A 17,522-nucleotide genomic window follows, 5' to 3' on the forward strand; every position below is an offset into this window, starting at 1 on the left:
TGGAGCTCCAGGTTTTACTAATGTGGACTCCAGCACATTAGGCTCTCATGGGCAATCAAGGAGCAAACGAGTTTGCCTGAGGACTTCCTATCCGGGTGGGCTCAATGCCCCATTCCACAGAAGACATATAGTCGGAAAAGGCTCGCATGAACACCTACCAAGAAATCCCATACTACTATAGATTAATTAGGAAGGAATACCCTCAGCAAAAGGAAGAGGAAGGAATAACTCAGCATAAAGGAAGAGTCGATCTGGCAAAAATTACAAGTTGGAACCTACCCATATCGATTACTATTTAGTAAACTCTACCCAGACCAATTTGAAGCTAAATGCGAACATTATGAAAAACTGGCAAGCATGGTCCATATGCTGTGGACATGCCCACAGATATCAGATGAAACGCACCCAACAGACACCTGGGAGGCTCTGACGCGCAGCTCAGACCTAGAAGTTTAACAGGCGATTATCAGTCAAGCTCAGGCAGCCGCCAGGTGCTAAAGGATACTGGCCAACTCCTAGCAACAGGTTTTATAAAAAAACAAAAATAAACTGAATGATATTGAATAAAAGTTTTTGATCATTGCTGATGCTTTTACTACTAGGAGACTGCATTCTCACAAACAAAGCTGATCAGATGGGAAGCCTTCAGAGGGAACAACAGTGGAGTATTGAAGGCACTTTCATTAGGCCTCTGCATTCTTTTTGCCTGAAACAGTGCAACAGACAACAGGACAAGCGATACAAAAAGCACACATATTAATTAGTGCAGTAAAGCAAAAAACAAATAGGCAAGTGCAGATAAAAAGAGCCTATTTCTTGCACTACCTATGATGCATTTTTGTTTTGATTTTAGGTCAATGCCTGCAGAGTGAACAAACGTGGACTTCTGAAGGCACTCTTTCTTTTTGTATGTGAATTCTTAGAACATGTTTTGTACATTCCACACAGCAAAGAGCACAGGAAATGATGAGACAAGTGATATGAATACGACACATATTCGGGTAAACGTGTCCCATTGTCCATGCTGATCAATGTGCTAAATTATAACCAACTAGCCCAGCTTCTTCCACATCTAACAAAATAAGTATCAACAGGACTGTAGTAAGCAGTATAAAAGCATAAAGCTCCCTCTCGTTTACAGTAACAAGCACTGACCGCCTCCACTTCCATCTTGGTGATGGTGGGTGCCAGGTTACGCAGGAAGATGGAGCAAGTCCGGTGAAGGGGCCGTGGCCGGTTCTTCTCTTCGCTCTCGACAGCCTTAGACCCGTCCCCCTGGCCAGTCTCACCCTTCTTGGCCTGCTCATCGACTGTGGCCTTGGACTCGTCCTCCTCTTCGTCCCCCTTATTCTTGATGTCAGTCACCGAGTCGGGGCGACCTGTAAGGAAGAGGGAAGGGAACTGGTAAATCGCAGAGGCGATTTCTGTGTAACCTCTGCGATAAGGGGGTCTACTGCTGGCAGAGCTGAGCGACTGACCTGAAGCTAATTAAGCAATCAGGATGAAGAAAACTGCTTCTATAGTTCAGGTTTGACTATAAGGATTTGAAATAAACCATTCTTCATTTCATACATTGCACATACAAAAAACTAAGTGATGACACAGCTCGCTATCAAGATCAGTACGTTGTCGAAGGCTGCACTTGCACTCGCCAGGACTTGGATAAATTAAATGTGACTACGTACACTGGTGTATTTTTTATGTATTGTTATTAATGAATTTCCAAGGTGCATTGTTTGCCTCGTATCCCAAATGGGGACCCACCGCGGTGGCTTAGAGGCAATGGTGTTGCGCTGCTAAGCACGAGGTCGTGGGATCAAATTCTGGCTGCGGCAGTCGCAAAAATTGCAGTGTCCTGTGCATTGGGAGCACGTGAAGGATCTCCTAGTAAATAAGGGGGTATTTACTTGCATAATACTCACGCTCGCACATTGCTCACAGCTCCTACATTGGCCATCAAAAATTAAAATTTATTTCCTCGAGTAATTAAATGAGTAATCAATCTATTCCTCCTTGTGTAGGACCTGCGCTCTTTATACAAATTTAAGCTTTGTTTGAAAGAAATACTTTGTTTTAAGCTTACAGTGGCTGACGTCAGAAGATTGTTTTACCGACACTCATTTTTCTATTCAACACCTGTAACATTCTTCTTGAAAAATCTTCCCTGCTTAATTACTGCACCCCCAACTTCAAATAAGTTTTACATGAAAGGAAGTGTGAGCCTTATGCGAGAATTATGATAAATGAGAAAAAGCAAAAAGGGATGGCCAAAGGCATTGCCAATCCACAGAAAAAGTGGCTGGAGTTGGGAACAAAATTACAGGAAGAGGTAAAAATAATGAATGCACACCCTTTTCACACCCATGCAGGCTAAGCAATGTGACAACTGTGCTGACAACAGTGTGTGTAGAACAGCCTCTATTGCTATGTTAAACTCTAAAAATAATAAAAAGAAAGATTACTTGCATCTGTACAACTACAGTAATTGAGCGAACAGCAAGAAATAAATTGAAATGAAAAACAGCGACCCTGCAAAAGAACGCTGCTCGAATGATAGAAGGAAAGCAAAAAGAATTATGTTTTGATAAAACCATTAAGGCTGACAGCTGCAGGATAGCACGTGTGCGAAATGCTCAGAGCAGCGTTCACAGCTACTGATATGACTGCACACATAGATTACAATTACCACCGTGCAAATCAAATGACGGTTGGTGTGAAAGTCTCAAGACACAGCAGTGAGTCTTACCATCCTCATCGTCATCCTCTGGCTCGCCCTTGGTGCTGCTGCCTTCCTCATTGCCATCCTCTGACCTCTCCTCCTTGGCCTTGGTGGCCTTCTTTGCCTGAGGAGAGCTGCTGAGCCTCTTGGACTTTTTCTTGCTCTTCCTCGAGGCCTTCTTACTCTCCCCACCACTCTCCTCACCCGGAACACCAGAATCCTGATCGTCAGAGGCATCCTCTGCAGGCAAATACACATAAGACAAAGGATTTGCAAAACAAATACCATACTTTTATTAACGTGATACAATTTTCACAGGCCTAAAGTGGTCCTGAACCACCCTTCGGGCTTGCTGAAAAGAAGAAGAAAAAACAGTCCGCGGATAGCATACACTGCTGTGAACATCTCAACCAAACAACGCCGTTTCCCGCCATGGTAGCTCAATTGGTAACTCAATCCGGCAACACTGATGCCTTCAGGTAGCATGTGTGGGTTTATTTACCAGTTGTCTTCACCCAGAACGATCACGTACTTGTGACACCTGCGGCAGAAAGGATTTTCCATATCCGCCACCAAGGCGAGTGTGAGTGGTGGTGAAGGTTAGTTCCAGTAGTAACACATAAATACCCAAGGAAGTGGATGGGGAAACGGCACCACAGTAGCTCAATTGGTTAGAGCATCACATGCGTAATGTGAAGACGTGGAATCATTCCTTACCTGCGGCAAGTTGTTTTTTCATTCACTTTCATTGACATTAATTTAGAATTTCTTTAATTCAATTAATAAGTACAAGTAATTTCCCCTATGTTGTTCTTGGTGCCTGTTTGTTAGCTTCTCATGATATGATTAATAAAGATCGGGCCCCTCGATACCCCCTTTCACAGGCTCAAGTAGGCGAAAATGTGTTTTTGAATTCTGATATTACGTACATACGGAAGAAGCCGGATATTGTCAGCTCGCACTCGGTCACGGCCACCCACGTAGAAAATAGACTTTGGCCACTTTGCTTATCAGTGTTGAGGCCGTTGAGTCTCGCTAACTTCAACTAGTTCTGACCACTCATAGCAGCCTTGAACCATGTGAAACGTGAGGTCAGACTACACGCATGCTTGCCAACATACTCTTACTCCTGGCTGTTCCTGCTTAGATGCCTTGGCAGACTTCACTTCGTGTTTAGTGTGATAGCACTTCAAAATGCGCAAGTTGGATAAGGCTATAGGGTTATTTTTTTTTACCTGCAATGGCTACATGAGTGTAGCTAATGTAGGAAGTTGCCATTTTTTTTACTTGGTGCTGAAAGGTGTAGCTTCGCCCACCTACACGAAACCATTTTTTATAGCTGAAGCGTAGCATGAAAACTACACTTTCTACATGGTGGTTTCAATGAGCGTAGGCAGCAGACGACAAGCAAGCAGGCCGGTGTTGCAAATGTGTCGCAGCGAAGTGGTGGCGCGACCATGTGCCACAGAGGAAGGTGAGCTAATCTTCCAAGATGAAATTATCTCATCCACGGATGTTGCAGGCTTCATACTCCGCACTAGCTCGTTAATTCGGATTTCACGGGACTGGAAAAATTTTCTGAATTAACCAAATGTTGAATTATCAAGGGCATCAAGAACACAAACGAATTCTTACTACGTCAATACGCATTAATTTACTGAATGGATCAGCAAAGCCTGTTCCTATTTTGCACAAAGGCAGTGCGGAAGCTGCAATTCTTGTGATCTCGTGACTAATTAGCGCTCGCAGCGGCGAAGACCTCACGACTTCCTTTGAAGTGCGGCCACAGCGCGCGTTTTCATCTGAGACAAGCTTTTCACTATGCGAACATTCTGATTATTTTTTCGCCAGTGTCGCCAGGTCGCCACCCATCGCGATGTAGACAGCTTTGCACCGAATCAAAATGAAACTACTATTTGCTGCAACCGCTGCGGACGAAACCTCGGCCGGTGTCAACGCGATCATGAACGGCGGCTTTGCGGTTCTGAAGGCACACGGCCGACGGATGCACAGAGTCAAAACGAAACTACCGTCTGCTGCAACTGTGGATGAAAGCACGGTTGCTATCAACGCATGGATGGCGACTAGGAAGTTATCAAGGCACTCAGGTGACGCACGCACCGACTCAAAACAAAAACTACTGTTTGCCGCAACCACTGTGGCCGCAACCGCGGCAGCTGTCGGTGCAATCATAGACAACGACCTTGCAGTTTTGAAGGCATGCGTCCAACGCATGCACCAAGTCAAAACGAAAGTACCGTTTGCTGCAACTGCGAACGAAACCGCGGTCGCCATATACACGTGATCATGGATGGCAGCTAGGCAGTTATCACTGCATGCGGTTGATGCACGCTTAGGATGGCGACTACACAATCATGAAAGCACGCGGCCAATACAGTGCCATGTGCAATGGTAAACGCAAGAATAAAGGCTTTAAAGGTACAAATGGGCACGAAGCGTTCAGCAGTGCTGTCATTCACATACGATTTCAACTGACGACTATGGCGATGCAGACACCGCCATTTTTGCTCTTTTGCGTCACACACATACGGCACTCGCCGAGCTTCGAGTTGTCTGACTTAAGGGGGGACATGGCGATTAGATGTCATACTTATTTTAGACCAAATTCAATTAAAATACATAGACTTGTTTAATTTTCAAGATGATTTCAAAAGTGCAATTATTTTTTTATAGGTCAAGTAATTATGGAAGTAATTAAAAGTACACTACTATTATTTGTGGAGACAATAGGTAAAAAAACTCTGGACAGAAAGCTATGATTAATGCATGAGTGGACAGCTGAATGTTTAAGGAGTGAAATGCTGCAAGCAGTTTTCAAATCCAACAATAATTAGCAATTTAGCAGTTCATAAAAGTCCATTGTTTACACCATGACTACTATGTCACAAGAACAAAAGGGGAACAAAAATTATAGGAAAATGAAAAACAAGAATCTGCTTGCAGCACTTCAAGCTTTATGCATTTAGCTTTATATACAAATAAAAAAAATTACAGCTCCAGCTGTCCTAGATCTTGAGATATTGTTGCCACAAACAAGCAGGGTGAATGAAAAGCTTGTTTTGAGAAAATTGCAAAAAACACACACAACTTCATTCATTCAGGAATATCATGAAATGCCAGCCATAACAGGCTAGTATGTCCCTGGCAGATAGTCAGCTTGGGAACTGTTCCCTGTGTGGCGCTTTTTCAAGGCTCGATTCATTTTTTCGACAGATCCACGCTTTCGAGCTGAAGCCTTCATTCGCCGCTGATCTTTCTCATTCATGCGGTCATTGCTTACTCTGCTGGGGTTGAGGCTCACCTCTATGAGTATAGACGCCGACACTTTGTAGCTGCCTGCATTAAACTTCAGCACTGCCTCCGCCACAGCTGCCTCCACAGTGAAGAGAGAGGCATGGCGCTCCTTTGATGCAAGAGACCAGATCATTGAGTGGAAGCTCTCGTTGTTGTTTTGGGTCTTTCCCCCTTGGCACCTTTCAAGCAGTTTTTTATCACTCAAGCGCTCATATATGGGGAGTAAGGTCTGGCAAACGTGAGGAGGCAAGTTGCGAGGATGTTTCGGTACAAGCTCGCACCTGGCCTGTGCACCATTTTGACAGCACCAGGAGTTGGGGCCTGTTGGGCAAAGTGTACGGTTTGCATCAGTGTCGTTGGAGGTGATGTGATGGTACATAGCCATCACTGCCTTGCGCATGCCATCCACATCTCCTTTGTGCGTTTTCAGCGCCCACCCGTAGTACGCGCTCAGCCTTGTGATAAGGTCTGCTGTCAGTCGACCCTTTCCGCCAAGGTTCTGAAAGCCCAGTGCTTTGTGCTTCGTTACAAGGTTGTGCGAAGCGGTGCCCATGTGCTTTTGCACATGATTTACGCAATCCACCTTGTCAATCTCTATGTATCCATAAACCTATTTCTCTTGCAAGGCAAGGTATGAGCGACTTTCCCCATCACTGAGCACAGTGGTGTAGTGAAGGTTGTGCCGTTCGAGAGACCTCCTGAAAAGAATAAGAGCGGCCTCCACTTCCATTTTTCCTGACTTCTTGTCAGTGTTCTTCTGGCACTGTGACTGGTGACTGGCCTTCCAATCTTCGAAGGAATGATTATCTTCTTTGGGGCCCCGCTCGCATGCAGCGCAGAAATTGCTCAAGACAACATAGTCAATAACAAAACCAGTGAACAGTTCAAATGTCCGCGGGTCATCCATGATCCATCGTACGACACCGCAATGTTTCCGGGATTGCTAAGGCACAATTCAGTGTAAAGATAGCGCACCGACCGCGCACACTCGCTTGTCGGGCTGTGGGCCGCGCGATCGGCTGCAGGTGTCAGCTTTCCTTTGATGTAGCTTTGCCATGTCTTCGTGTCGAGTCCACGACGGCTTATGTTCATTATTGAGAACACATCATTCAGAGCTGTTTGGCGATTTCCAGTTGCCTGCATAGCCCGAGCGGTGAGAACGTTCACAGCAAACGGGTTCACTTCTTGTGCACCGCGCACGCACGGCGAGCTCTAGTTCGACGACACCACACTGCAGTTCACGCACGTAAGAAGCAACTTGACAGCAAGTCCGTATTCATGCTCCTCTCTGACTATATTTAAGCCCCCCCTACAAATGTTGCAATTGGCCACCGCAAGCATAGTGTTCACTGCATCTAAACTGACAACGGTAAACACAGTCCCGTCAAAGAGGCGCACCGCGGTATTGGTGCTATCACCTAGTAAATCTCGCTTCCTCTTCGTCGCGGGAGTTGATGAGAGGCGCTGCAGTTTTTCTTGCGTTTTCCTTTTGACCTCTTCTGTTTCTGCGGGCTGCAGAAACTTTGTGTCATTGCGCAGACTACCTTCAGTACCTCCGGCAGGCGATGAGGGCGAAGGGCTTGTTAGGACTAGACCTACATCGGCGTTATCGGCGATCGGATCGACGATAGCGCCGGCGGGCACCAAGATTTCGACGCTTTGCTGGGTTGCGGAGCACTTCTTGCAGTTCTCAATCAATGTACGTCGCACCTTTCTTCCACCAAACTTGTTCCTCGTGTGGAATTTTCTTCCTAAATGGGCCATCGCACAGCAGACACTGATGCTAGGGCAATATGGCGGATGGCGCACAGCCGAATGAAGCGGGGAGCAGACGACGAGAAAGGAATTCCGCCATTCACATATGGTGCCCTCAAGTAACGCGCACTCAACAACTAATAAGAGAGCGCATTGGGACCCTTCTTTGGCGCGGTAACTGAAGGAATCTAATGGCTGCATAGAGCCTGCGTTGGCGGAAAATTGAAGAAAGAAGACCGTTCTTTGAAATGAGACCAAGATGTCCGCGCTAGGATGCATGAAACGGCAGCTGCGTTTCGTAGGAGAAGTGCCATTTTAGTATTAATTTCGGCTCAAATTTTGCTAGTATCAATGAAATGAAGTAATGCTGTGGCTAAAATACAGATAGGATAGTTTAAAAATTCGGTCTGGTTGTGTAAGAGGGCTGTAGATTTCAGAAACACCATTTTCAAAAAGTCAGTTTTTTTCGCTATTTTTTCGTCCCAAAGACCCGTGTCCCCCCTTAACCGATGTGCAATCAAACACGTCTGAACTAACGAGAGTTTAATTGCATTAAATAATGCATACATATACAATGTATATGGCTGCCGGGACCAGAGGACGACTCTGCATGATCTGGTTTTCCGAATTAACCAGGGTCGAATTAACGAGGGGTTATCGCATACGCACTGAGAAGTTGTCTTCATGCACTGCGTATTCGCAATGTTATTTTGCTGCAGTCTGCCTAAATTTGTAGATGAAAGAAAACTCGTACATTGGCATTTAGTTTCAGGCAAGGGCATATATGCAGCCAGTAAATGCGAAGTAAGGCTAAGTACGGAGTCAAATGCTTTTCGTCTGCTGATGCAGAAGACATGCGCTGTCTGCTCCGATTGGCTACAGCTCAGCGAGCCAAGTGTAGCACATGACGTCATAGCCTCTGCCCGGCACTACACTCGTCTACACGATCCTGCACGAAGTGTAGGTAAAAAAAAAAAAGCCCTACTATCCATCGGCCAAGCTGGTGCAGGACAAAGCTTGTCTGCACCACGTAGCACGACCAGACTGGAGCATATGAGGGTGAGTGTGCAATCAAGCCCTGTCGTGTACAAAGCAAACGCTGCACATATGCACTACAGTTGCATGTAGGTGCGGTTTGCTACATAGCGTAGATGCTTAACAAGCCACGCTGTGGCTCGTTAAGCCACAACACAATACACAACAATGAAGGTAAGAGCAACAAGACTAAAACAGATACCTGTTTTACTGTTAGTTTTAGTGTTACACTAAGATTGCAACAATAAAATTAATCCAGAAGATATTAAACTTGGAATGGAGCTGCCACTTACTATCGCTGTCATCCGAGTCAGAGTCTGAGCTGGAACTGCTTTGGCTGCTGGAGCTGTAGGTGCGTTTGCGGCCGCCACCCGACTGCTTAGAATCTGACTTGGCATCCTCGTCGTCCTCCTCGTCGTCAGCCCTCTTGTGTCGCTTGTCATCATCAGCAGTCACATCCGAGCGAGTCGGTGAAGATGGTGCGTCCCCTCCCTGTAGTGATGCAAGGTCGTTAGTCAACATATTCAGTTCACACCAAGCAAAACCCTGGAAAAAAAAAGTATGTGGAACTCTCCTTCTAATGCCAGGCTTCAGCTAAATTGAAAATATTATCAGTGTGCACGTGCACTACAGTGCACAAGAGAATGCTAGGATGCAGACTGTTATGTAGTTCAAGTTCCCATAAGAAAGACGACATTAAATCCTAGCTGTGCTTTTGAGTTTCTCAATGCATGCACAAACCTAATATGTCAAATTTAAGCATACACGGAGTTTTGGGATATCTGAGGACCAAAACTGTTGTGCACCATAGAGAAACAACCCTGACTTTACAGAGAGAAAAGCCAAGTAGTCAACACTGACCTGAGACGACTCTTCCTTGACTTCAGGCTTATCACTCACTTCCTTTTCATCCCTGAAAAAACAGTAAGCAAGTTGAAAAAACTAACTACTGCTGTAGAGCAACAAGCATGAGCCAAGAGACATGAAAATTAATGCTTCTCTAATATACATATTGTCGTTTTAATAGTACGCTAGGAAAAAAGTTCCATCAAAAGGACAGAATATCACCCACATCCTCTGCACAAATAATATGTTGCAAGTCCGTCTTGTTTCAATCAGTATGGCAGTCAGCCTCACCCATTGATTTATATAAAGATGACATGTGGCACTATTCGTAAAGGCCAAGATGCCTCTCCCAAGGGACCATCCATGGATGCCACTGGACCATGTTACACCACGTTATGAGCATGTCGTCCATATTTGCATGCATGCACCATGTGCACTTCAGTTCTCCAAGTAGTAAAGGTTGGGGAACTTCATTAGGTTGACCCTCCTTCATTAGTAAAGCTTATTCAGACTTTCCTGTGGTATTACTAAGCATTTGCATTATTCAATGGCATCAAGCACTCGTTAATTTGGAGTTAATTGACAGTGCACCGGTTACTTGGGCAACCACCAGAATGCGGCAAGCACACAGTGCTGCAAAAGCACCACTGGTTTCCAACCAAAAAACAGAAGAAAAGAAATGTACACTTCCACAATCAATGCAAAACAAAAAAGAAACAGCAAGAACTGTATGGGAACGCTTTGCATCTTTCTGCATTATGCACAACGCATGATGCCACTTTGGGTGCATACAGTAGCTGTTAGATTTTTCGGACTCAAAAAATTCGAACATTACGGATATTCCAGACATCATAAATGCACCGTCAGGGTTCCCATACAAGCTAATGCATTTTCGCGACCGGTTCTTTTCGATGAATTTAGGCCCCAAAGTTAGATTTTCCGGACAAAATTGCTTTCCGAGTTACGCTACCCGACCTTGGAGGCCGCCATGTTGAATTTTCAGCTGACTTGGTGTCCAGTGGCCCACTTTAGAGCCTCCAAGACTGGGAGGCACACACTTTCAATAGGTTTATTCGATTCAGCCAAGTTTCTCTGCACTTTTTGAACCTATTAACAGTACACTGCACCTGGGCCTTCGATTCACCAAGATGCAGCGGTGCGCCCTGCACCCCCGTGCTCGAGTGAATGGGGTGCAAAGCAAGGTGCCGCCGCGGTGCAGTGCACCCTTGAACTTTGCAGCAAGTGGGTGCAGCTCGGCACACCATAGCTGGCATCATACCACCTGCACCTTTTCGTTTTTGGTGCCATGCACCGTTTCTGAATTGAACAAACCTAATAGAGAGAATGTGCCATCCTCCAGTCTCAGAGGCCATGCCCATTCTTACTTTGCTGACGAAACGCTCCAGGGGACAGCACTTCTTTTTTTCGGTCAGCACTATTGTCACAATAACTTATCCTCCTGAGACCCCGCTATGGGGATTTGTCCAATATATTGGACATTAAGAAATAAGACAGCACTCCTGTTACAAGGCTTTCATCCTCATAAAACCGCACTGTCCAGTTTATTGGACACCTGTTTGCGCCATCTATGCAGCATTGATGAAAATACATCGTTCAAATTCCTGCCGAAACAGTTCCACAATGGCGGCATTCAGCGGCGTGGCGTTTTGCAGCAGCTGCCGGAGAAGTAAGCACTGTTTCTCGTATTTCTACCTGCCTTCAGGGCATATTTTTGATTTTATAATAAAGTTAATACAACAGCATAAGCGCAGAATACGAAATTTAAATTTTTGGCGCGCTTACTTTTTTTCACGCTTTCTTTGATTTCGCGTGTCCATTATGTTGGACGCTAGGACTCAACCCGGTTATTTTGACCGCGCTTTGAGATGGCCTTGTTATGAACAGCAGGCGAGTACTGTTGGCATTTAGCGGCTTGTGGACAAAATCGCATCTCTTTTTTTTCTTTAGAGGACTGGCCTCGCGTGTCTGATGAATTAAGCGGATAACTTTTCTTTTTTCAATCCATGGCTAGGACCCGCAAGACACCTGTCGCAGGTGGTCTCGTAAGGAAAAGGACATATCGATGTCCCTCGACCAGATATTGTGTGCATGTACAACGTCAACATGGGGGGTGTTGACAAGGCAGACCAAATGATAAGTTATTACAGGATAAAAGCACGCGCCAACAAGTGGGCAGTCAGAGCCATCTTTCACCTCTTCTACATTGCCCTCAGCAACTCCTGGGTGCAGTACACGCGACACATACCCTCCCTAAAGGAACAGCGGAAAGAAATACTCAAATCTATGCAGTTCCGCCAATCTGTTGCCGAGACTCTCGTGGCTCAAGGGAAGAAGCCGAATGAAACGAAGAGTGAGAACAAAGCCGAGTGGCATCCGCCATCAAGGCAGGCTCGACTGTCTCCTCGAGAACCCCAAAAAAAGAGCACTACCCACTGCTCAATGCTGGCAGACACTGCAAACGCTGCCCGTTGCAGAATACATGGCTGCGACATGAAAACAAATATCGTTTTCACCAAATGTCGGCTCTTCTTCGGCATCACCCAGGAAAAAAAAGCGTTTTGAAGTTGCCCACAGGAAGTGAACACAAGAGCAAAATTTTTGTTGAGCAGAGGAATGCTCTTTTTTGTACTTTATTCACTACTTTGCCTTTCGAGTTATTAAAATATTTTTGCACAGGAGTTTGAGCGCAATATCTGCGGTATGACATTACGTGCGCGCTGGGTGAAAAAGACCGGGTAGCATCCCGGTGTCCAATATATTGGACATCGCGCTGAGCTGAAACTATCAGGGATGTTAAAAAAACAATTAACACTTTTCATCTTCATAAACCCACTGACTTATTCTGAAAGTTTGGAAAAAATCTGTGCACCCAAATACATCCCGGGTCTCAGGAGGTTATAGCAAAATCAGGTCCCTCCATGGCAATATCCGCCAACAGAGGTCGCCAACGTGGCAACGCTCCTGTTGACTGTATATGGAGATGATGCCACCCCTGCGCAAAAGCAATCAAATCTGATCTCCATCAAGCGTAGTTGAGGCAAGGCTTTATTACGTATTTCTTTAAGGCAATATAAGCTTAATAAATGTTATTTTTAGGGGTGAATGAATTTCTTGGACTGTTCGATTTTTCTGACTATTTTTCGGCCGCCGCGAGGTCCAGAAAATCGTTCAGCGAATGTACCTACAGGATTCTGTGGTGAATACTTGTTGTGAGCAAATAGTTATGCTTTGACTTAGTATCACGTGACAAACATCATGGAAGTCGTCGAGGATCAAAAGCAGTTGCACAGCAACTCATATGCTGGTGTCAAACCAACAAGCTACATCGTTATGTTTAGTCACTGGCTGGCTCAATAGTGGCAAAATGGTAGGAAGATGCAAGTGGTAGCGAAGAGGATGTCTATTCAAATGAAGGCAAGTATCTTATGCAGCTTGATATTACTAGTAACCCACCGGAACCCTTCCCTTCACCCCACCCCTTATACTCAGAGCCTTATGTGTGCTCTCATAAGAGGCCATTTCTTTGCCAATTGTGCCTTGTTGGGTACACATGGGCCTTCCACCACAGAGTGACAGAGCTTACCTTGCAGAGGAAAATGAGGTCCCTTCGGAAGGCTTGTCCTCCTGAATGGGCTCATCCAATGCCTGAAGATCGTACTCGGTGCCACCTTCTAGCAAGATCACCACTGAAAAAGGCAGTACACAATCATGTTGTCAAACAGCCCAGCAGCCATACACAATTTGTGGTAGGCCTCCCACACAAAGCAGCAACAGTCTAGTTTCTCACAGCTGTGAACCACTCCAACAAGTACTCCCTAGGCATTGCCATAATCTGCGATGGAATGTTGCAAGTGTACTTGAGGACCTACTAAAAAAACTAGCAATAGTGCACGAGCTACCTTCTGCACCTGCTTGCAACAGTGTAAACACCTTCACAGTAGACTGCCGTTAATTCAACTCTGGTTAATTTGATTTTTCAGTTAATTCGATCCTGGCAGAAGTTCCCGGCCAGTGCCCATGCATTTCTGTGGGCCCAAACTTTCATTTTTTCGATCCTTAAAGTGGACTCCACTGGATAATTCATGCTTGACCAGTCAGCATTCATGTTGCCCGACCACTATGGTGACCCTAACAGCGACCACTATAGTAACAACATGTCTCGGTGGAGCTTAATAGAGGCCAGTGAACATGTTCAACCCACTTCCTCTCCTGTTCAAAAAATCTATTTTTGCCCTGCCCTGGAAAGGTTTTCAAGCAATATCAGCACCTCACAATGTTTTATTACAGTATTTACCCGATTATAATGCACACCCTTTCTTTCTTTAACCAAGAAAATTGGGCAAGAGATTGCCTGTGCTCCGCAAGGACATGAAGCTGAAAATGCATTCATACGCTTTACTGCATAAAATAACTGTATTGCGGCGAAGTCGACCTTAGCCCTTTGCAATGTTATGTACCACATTGCGTACATTCTACAAATGTATTCATTATGGCAGATTCATAAAAAAATAGGTGTATCTGTTTATTTCCCTAAATCTAGTGCTTCCACTCTGGCAATTTGCTTGTTTATAGTTCCATCTCACTAAAGAACCATTAATCATGCACCAAAACAAACACCAAGGTCACACCAGTGGCAGCGTCTGCAGGCAAGCACTTTTTTTTCTTTCTAGTTTTCTCAAATGCCCTGCGACGTTTGTAAAATTGTCAAATGTGTGAAATTCTTCAGACTGTACCTACAACAAAGTATATTGCCTTGTTCCTAAGAGTACTCTAGCAGCAGTGGAATTAGTGCATGGTCACAAAGCATGAAGTGACCCCTCCGCTGGTTCCTCATATGTGATAACCGACCGCATGCGTTGATACTTTTTTTCTCTCCAAAGATCTTGTATGTACACAGTGCAACATTCTAGAAGCAAAAGCCTAACGATATGACGACACATTCGGCGGAAAGGATATTGCTAGGGCACATTGCTTCCGCTAACACATCAGATTTCATTGAAAGCGATGAAGATGAGGTTGGCCAGGAAAGACTTGATTCCCAGCGCTCTGGCTGTAAATAAAACAAGCTGCCGTATGCACAACTACAAGAAATACGTTCTTCAGGATAATGTTCAGAACTTCCAACAGAGAAAGAAACACTATTTTCCTCTGTCTAAGACAGAGTTTTGCGGCCTCACTGGCAGCAAGATGAGTCGTGTACTGCATACAACTACTTCAAAAGGTATGTGCCCGAATGTGCTTTTGAGTACATCAAAGAGCAAACCTACACAGCGTCCAGACATTGCTAAACGTCAACACATCAGAAGAAATAGGAAAGCTCTTTATTGTATATCAAGGATTATCCAGAAGGACAGAGAATATGATGAACTTTCAACTACAGATTGCAGACAGAGGCCCTCGTGACATCTGTGCCAAGCACAAGGAAACGTGGAAAACCATAATCTAAAATTCAAGACCTGCGTCCTGAACTTCACCAGAAAGAGCACTCAGCAGCTCAACAATGATGCCCACTGTGATGTTGCTGAACATTGGCCTGAACTTTATGGAACAAGTAGGTAGATATGCCCAGATAAAATTGTGAAGGATGCAAGGATCACTAAAAAATAGTTTACATGAAGTGCGAGGTGCCACTATGCCACATAGAAAGAAGCGCCGTCAATGCTTTCCATTTCACAACTAGAATCCCTATGCCAGTTCCATGATCACTGAGACGCTTCATACATAATGCGCTCATAAAAAATAAGCCATGTTGGTTTTTTTTCAACAACCTTGTCATTTGGCCTTGCCTGGTCACATAGAGTAGATTTAAAGTGAAAATATTTAGATTTTTCCGCGGGAAATATCAAACGGTGTCCGAAAGAGGAAGTGGGCCACCATTCGCCAAGATATATTAGACCCTTGGCCAATTTCTTCAAAAAAAAAAAAGAAATAAAAAAAGAAAATAAAAGCAACTGAGGGTGCATTATATCCCTATGTTTATTTTCTACTTCGGAACACAGAAAGCAGGTGTGCATTTGACTCGGGGCATGTTAGAATCAGTCAAATACTGCTGAATGAATAAGCGGTGTCTTTTGGCATTTGCTCCAGATCTCGTTTAATTCTACCCACCAGTTAATTCAATCAAATTTGTCGGTCCCATCAAAGTAGAATTAACGCAAGTCGAATGAAGCTATTATAGCCCCTCCACTATACGTTGAATGTATATAACAATGTTGAATGTATATTTGTGGCAGAAAGCACAACACACAAAACAAAAACGGAGAGAGGACAAGCTTTTGAATTCGCATGTTCCATTTGCACTTTCTGCTATAAACGTCATTCAACTTGTTCAGTTTTCTGCCTTAGCACTAAACGCAGCTAATATCAGCTGCAGGTGGAAAATAAAAATATCTGTGTAATATGATACCCGTTTCACGATCTGATTCTGCATTTGCTATATGTCAGCACAAGCACGCTAGCCACTAGTCCATGTAGGCAAGATAACATACATGAAAAATACAAAATCTTTTTTTTGCCATGCCAGAACAAATGCTTGATTCGGAGGTTATTTGAAGTGCCCTACAACTTTCAATTAATATGTTTGTGATTCAAGCAATAATGAAATAATTCACTGATTAAAAGTAATTAAGTTATACTTCGTGATTAAAAACATACTGGTCGTAAGTACATACGACTATGGCTACTATGCAGTCAGTACGATTTCTCTAGAGCTCTTGGGTATTTTTTAAATCTTGGTCCAAGTTAGCTGGGACACCTTGTATATATTGTAAATACATATATTTTCTCCCCGTAACAATACAATAAGAGGATTCGGCAACTCAAGCATCCCGTGGCCCATTACTTTCCATAAAAGAAGTAACAAAATCGAACTTTCACCACACAATAATTTGCGGCAGTGCAACAATGTCTTTTTTTGTGTGTGTCGGGCGGGGCATGGAAATAAAAACGCAAAGGAAAGCATGTTGGCCACAATCGAATACCTACTTTGGGCACCTAATGTGGCTACCGAAGGAATATCAAAGAAAACGTAAGACACCTGGTCCACAGAGAACCATACGCATGCTGCTCGATATCCTACATCGGCGAGACAAAATTTTCTGGAGAGGTTGCGCTCAAGCGAACGCGTTGCAATCCGTCAAGCCCCCGCAGCGATGGCGGCGAGCGAGAATGCAGTGTTTCTTTTTCTCGTCTACTAGCCAGAAAGCATCCAAAGCTCTGCCAGAGAACGAAAGAATGCGCCGTAGAGAACTGGATGAACAAAACCGGGGAAAAAAAAAAAAAAATCGATTATCATCCTCTTGCTCGAAAAAAAAAAAAGTGAAAACGGGCTAATGCTCTATAAGACCTCGCATGGTCATGTCGTACAACGTTCATAGATCTATAAACGTTGATGTAGCATGCTTGGACCATGCGCTATATATACATCCCCATATGCTATATATAGCATTAACCATACGCACTGCTTCGGATGCTGGCACAGTTCGTAAACAGTTGCTTTGCTGCACAAGTGTAATTCACGGTGTAAGGTATGCTGCGTCCACTGAACCAAGTAGTCCACTGAACCAAGTAGTCCACTAACTGCGTCCACTGAACCAAGTAGTCACACAATATAATCTGCAGCTGACAGTTTGAACAGGTGTCAAAGTATAACAGCTTAAGAGGAAGCTTTAGCTCGGGCCCAACTTTGACGCAGCCTATTCAAATACATGTAAAACCGCAAAAACGTTTTTCCGAGATAACCCCTGGACCGATTTCAATGAAATTTGTTGCATTTGAGAGAGTAAGATAAATTCTAGTAACTGTTAGTAACCCACACTGTTACGATCGTCGC

At 44.4% G+C, this 17,522-nt stretch overlaps 1 protein-coding gene across 5 annotated transcripts in view; it reads right to left on the reverse strand.

Annotated features, from left to right (window-relative positions):
* Positions 1–17,522, reverse strand: part of Ars2 (arsenic resistance protein 2) — a 102,021-nt gene that overhangs the window by 45,531 nt on the left and 38,968 nt on the right. For all 5 annotated transcript variants that reach the window (XM_065433740.2, XM_065433742.2, XM_065433738.1 and 2 more), the window contains 5 exons: positions 13,275–13,377; positions 9,686–9,737; positions 9,118–9,316; positions 2,747–2,959; positions 1,156–1,379 (listed from right to left, as the gene is read on the reverse strand). In XM_065433740.2, the coding sequence (XP_065289812.1) occupies positions 1,156–1,379; positions 2,747–2,959; positions 9,118–9,316; positions 9,686–9,737; positions 13,275–13,377 (791 nt within the window). The remainder of the gene's footprint in view (positions 1–1,155; positions 1,380–2,746; positions 2,960–9,117; positions 9,317–9,685; positions 9,738–13,274; positions 13,378–17,522) is intronic.

This window comes from Dermacentor albipictus, chromosome 5, assembly GCF_038994185.2.
Source record: "Dermacentor albipictus isolate Rhodes 1998 colony chromosome 5, USDA_Dalb.pri_finalv2, whole genome shotgun sequence".
In the NCBI taxonomy this organism is placed as follows: Eukaryota; Metazoa; Arthropoda; class Arachnida; order Ixodida; family Ixodidae; genus Dermacentor; species Dermacentor albipictus.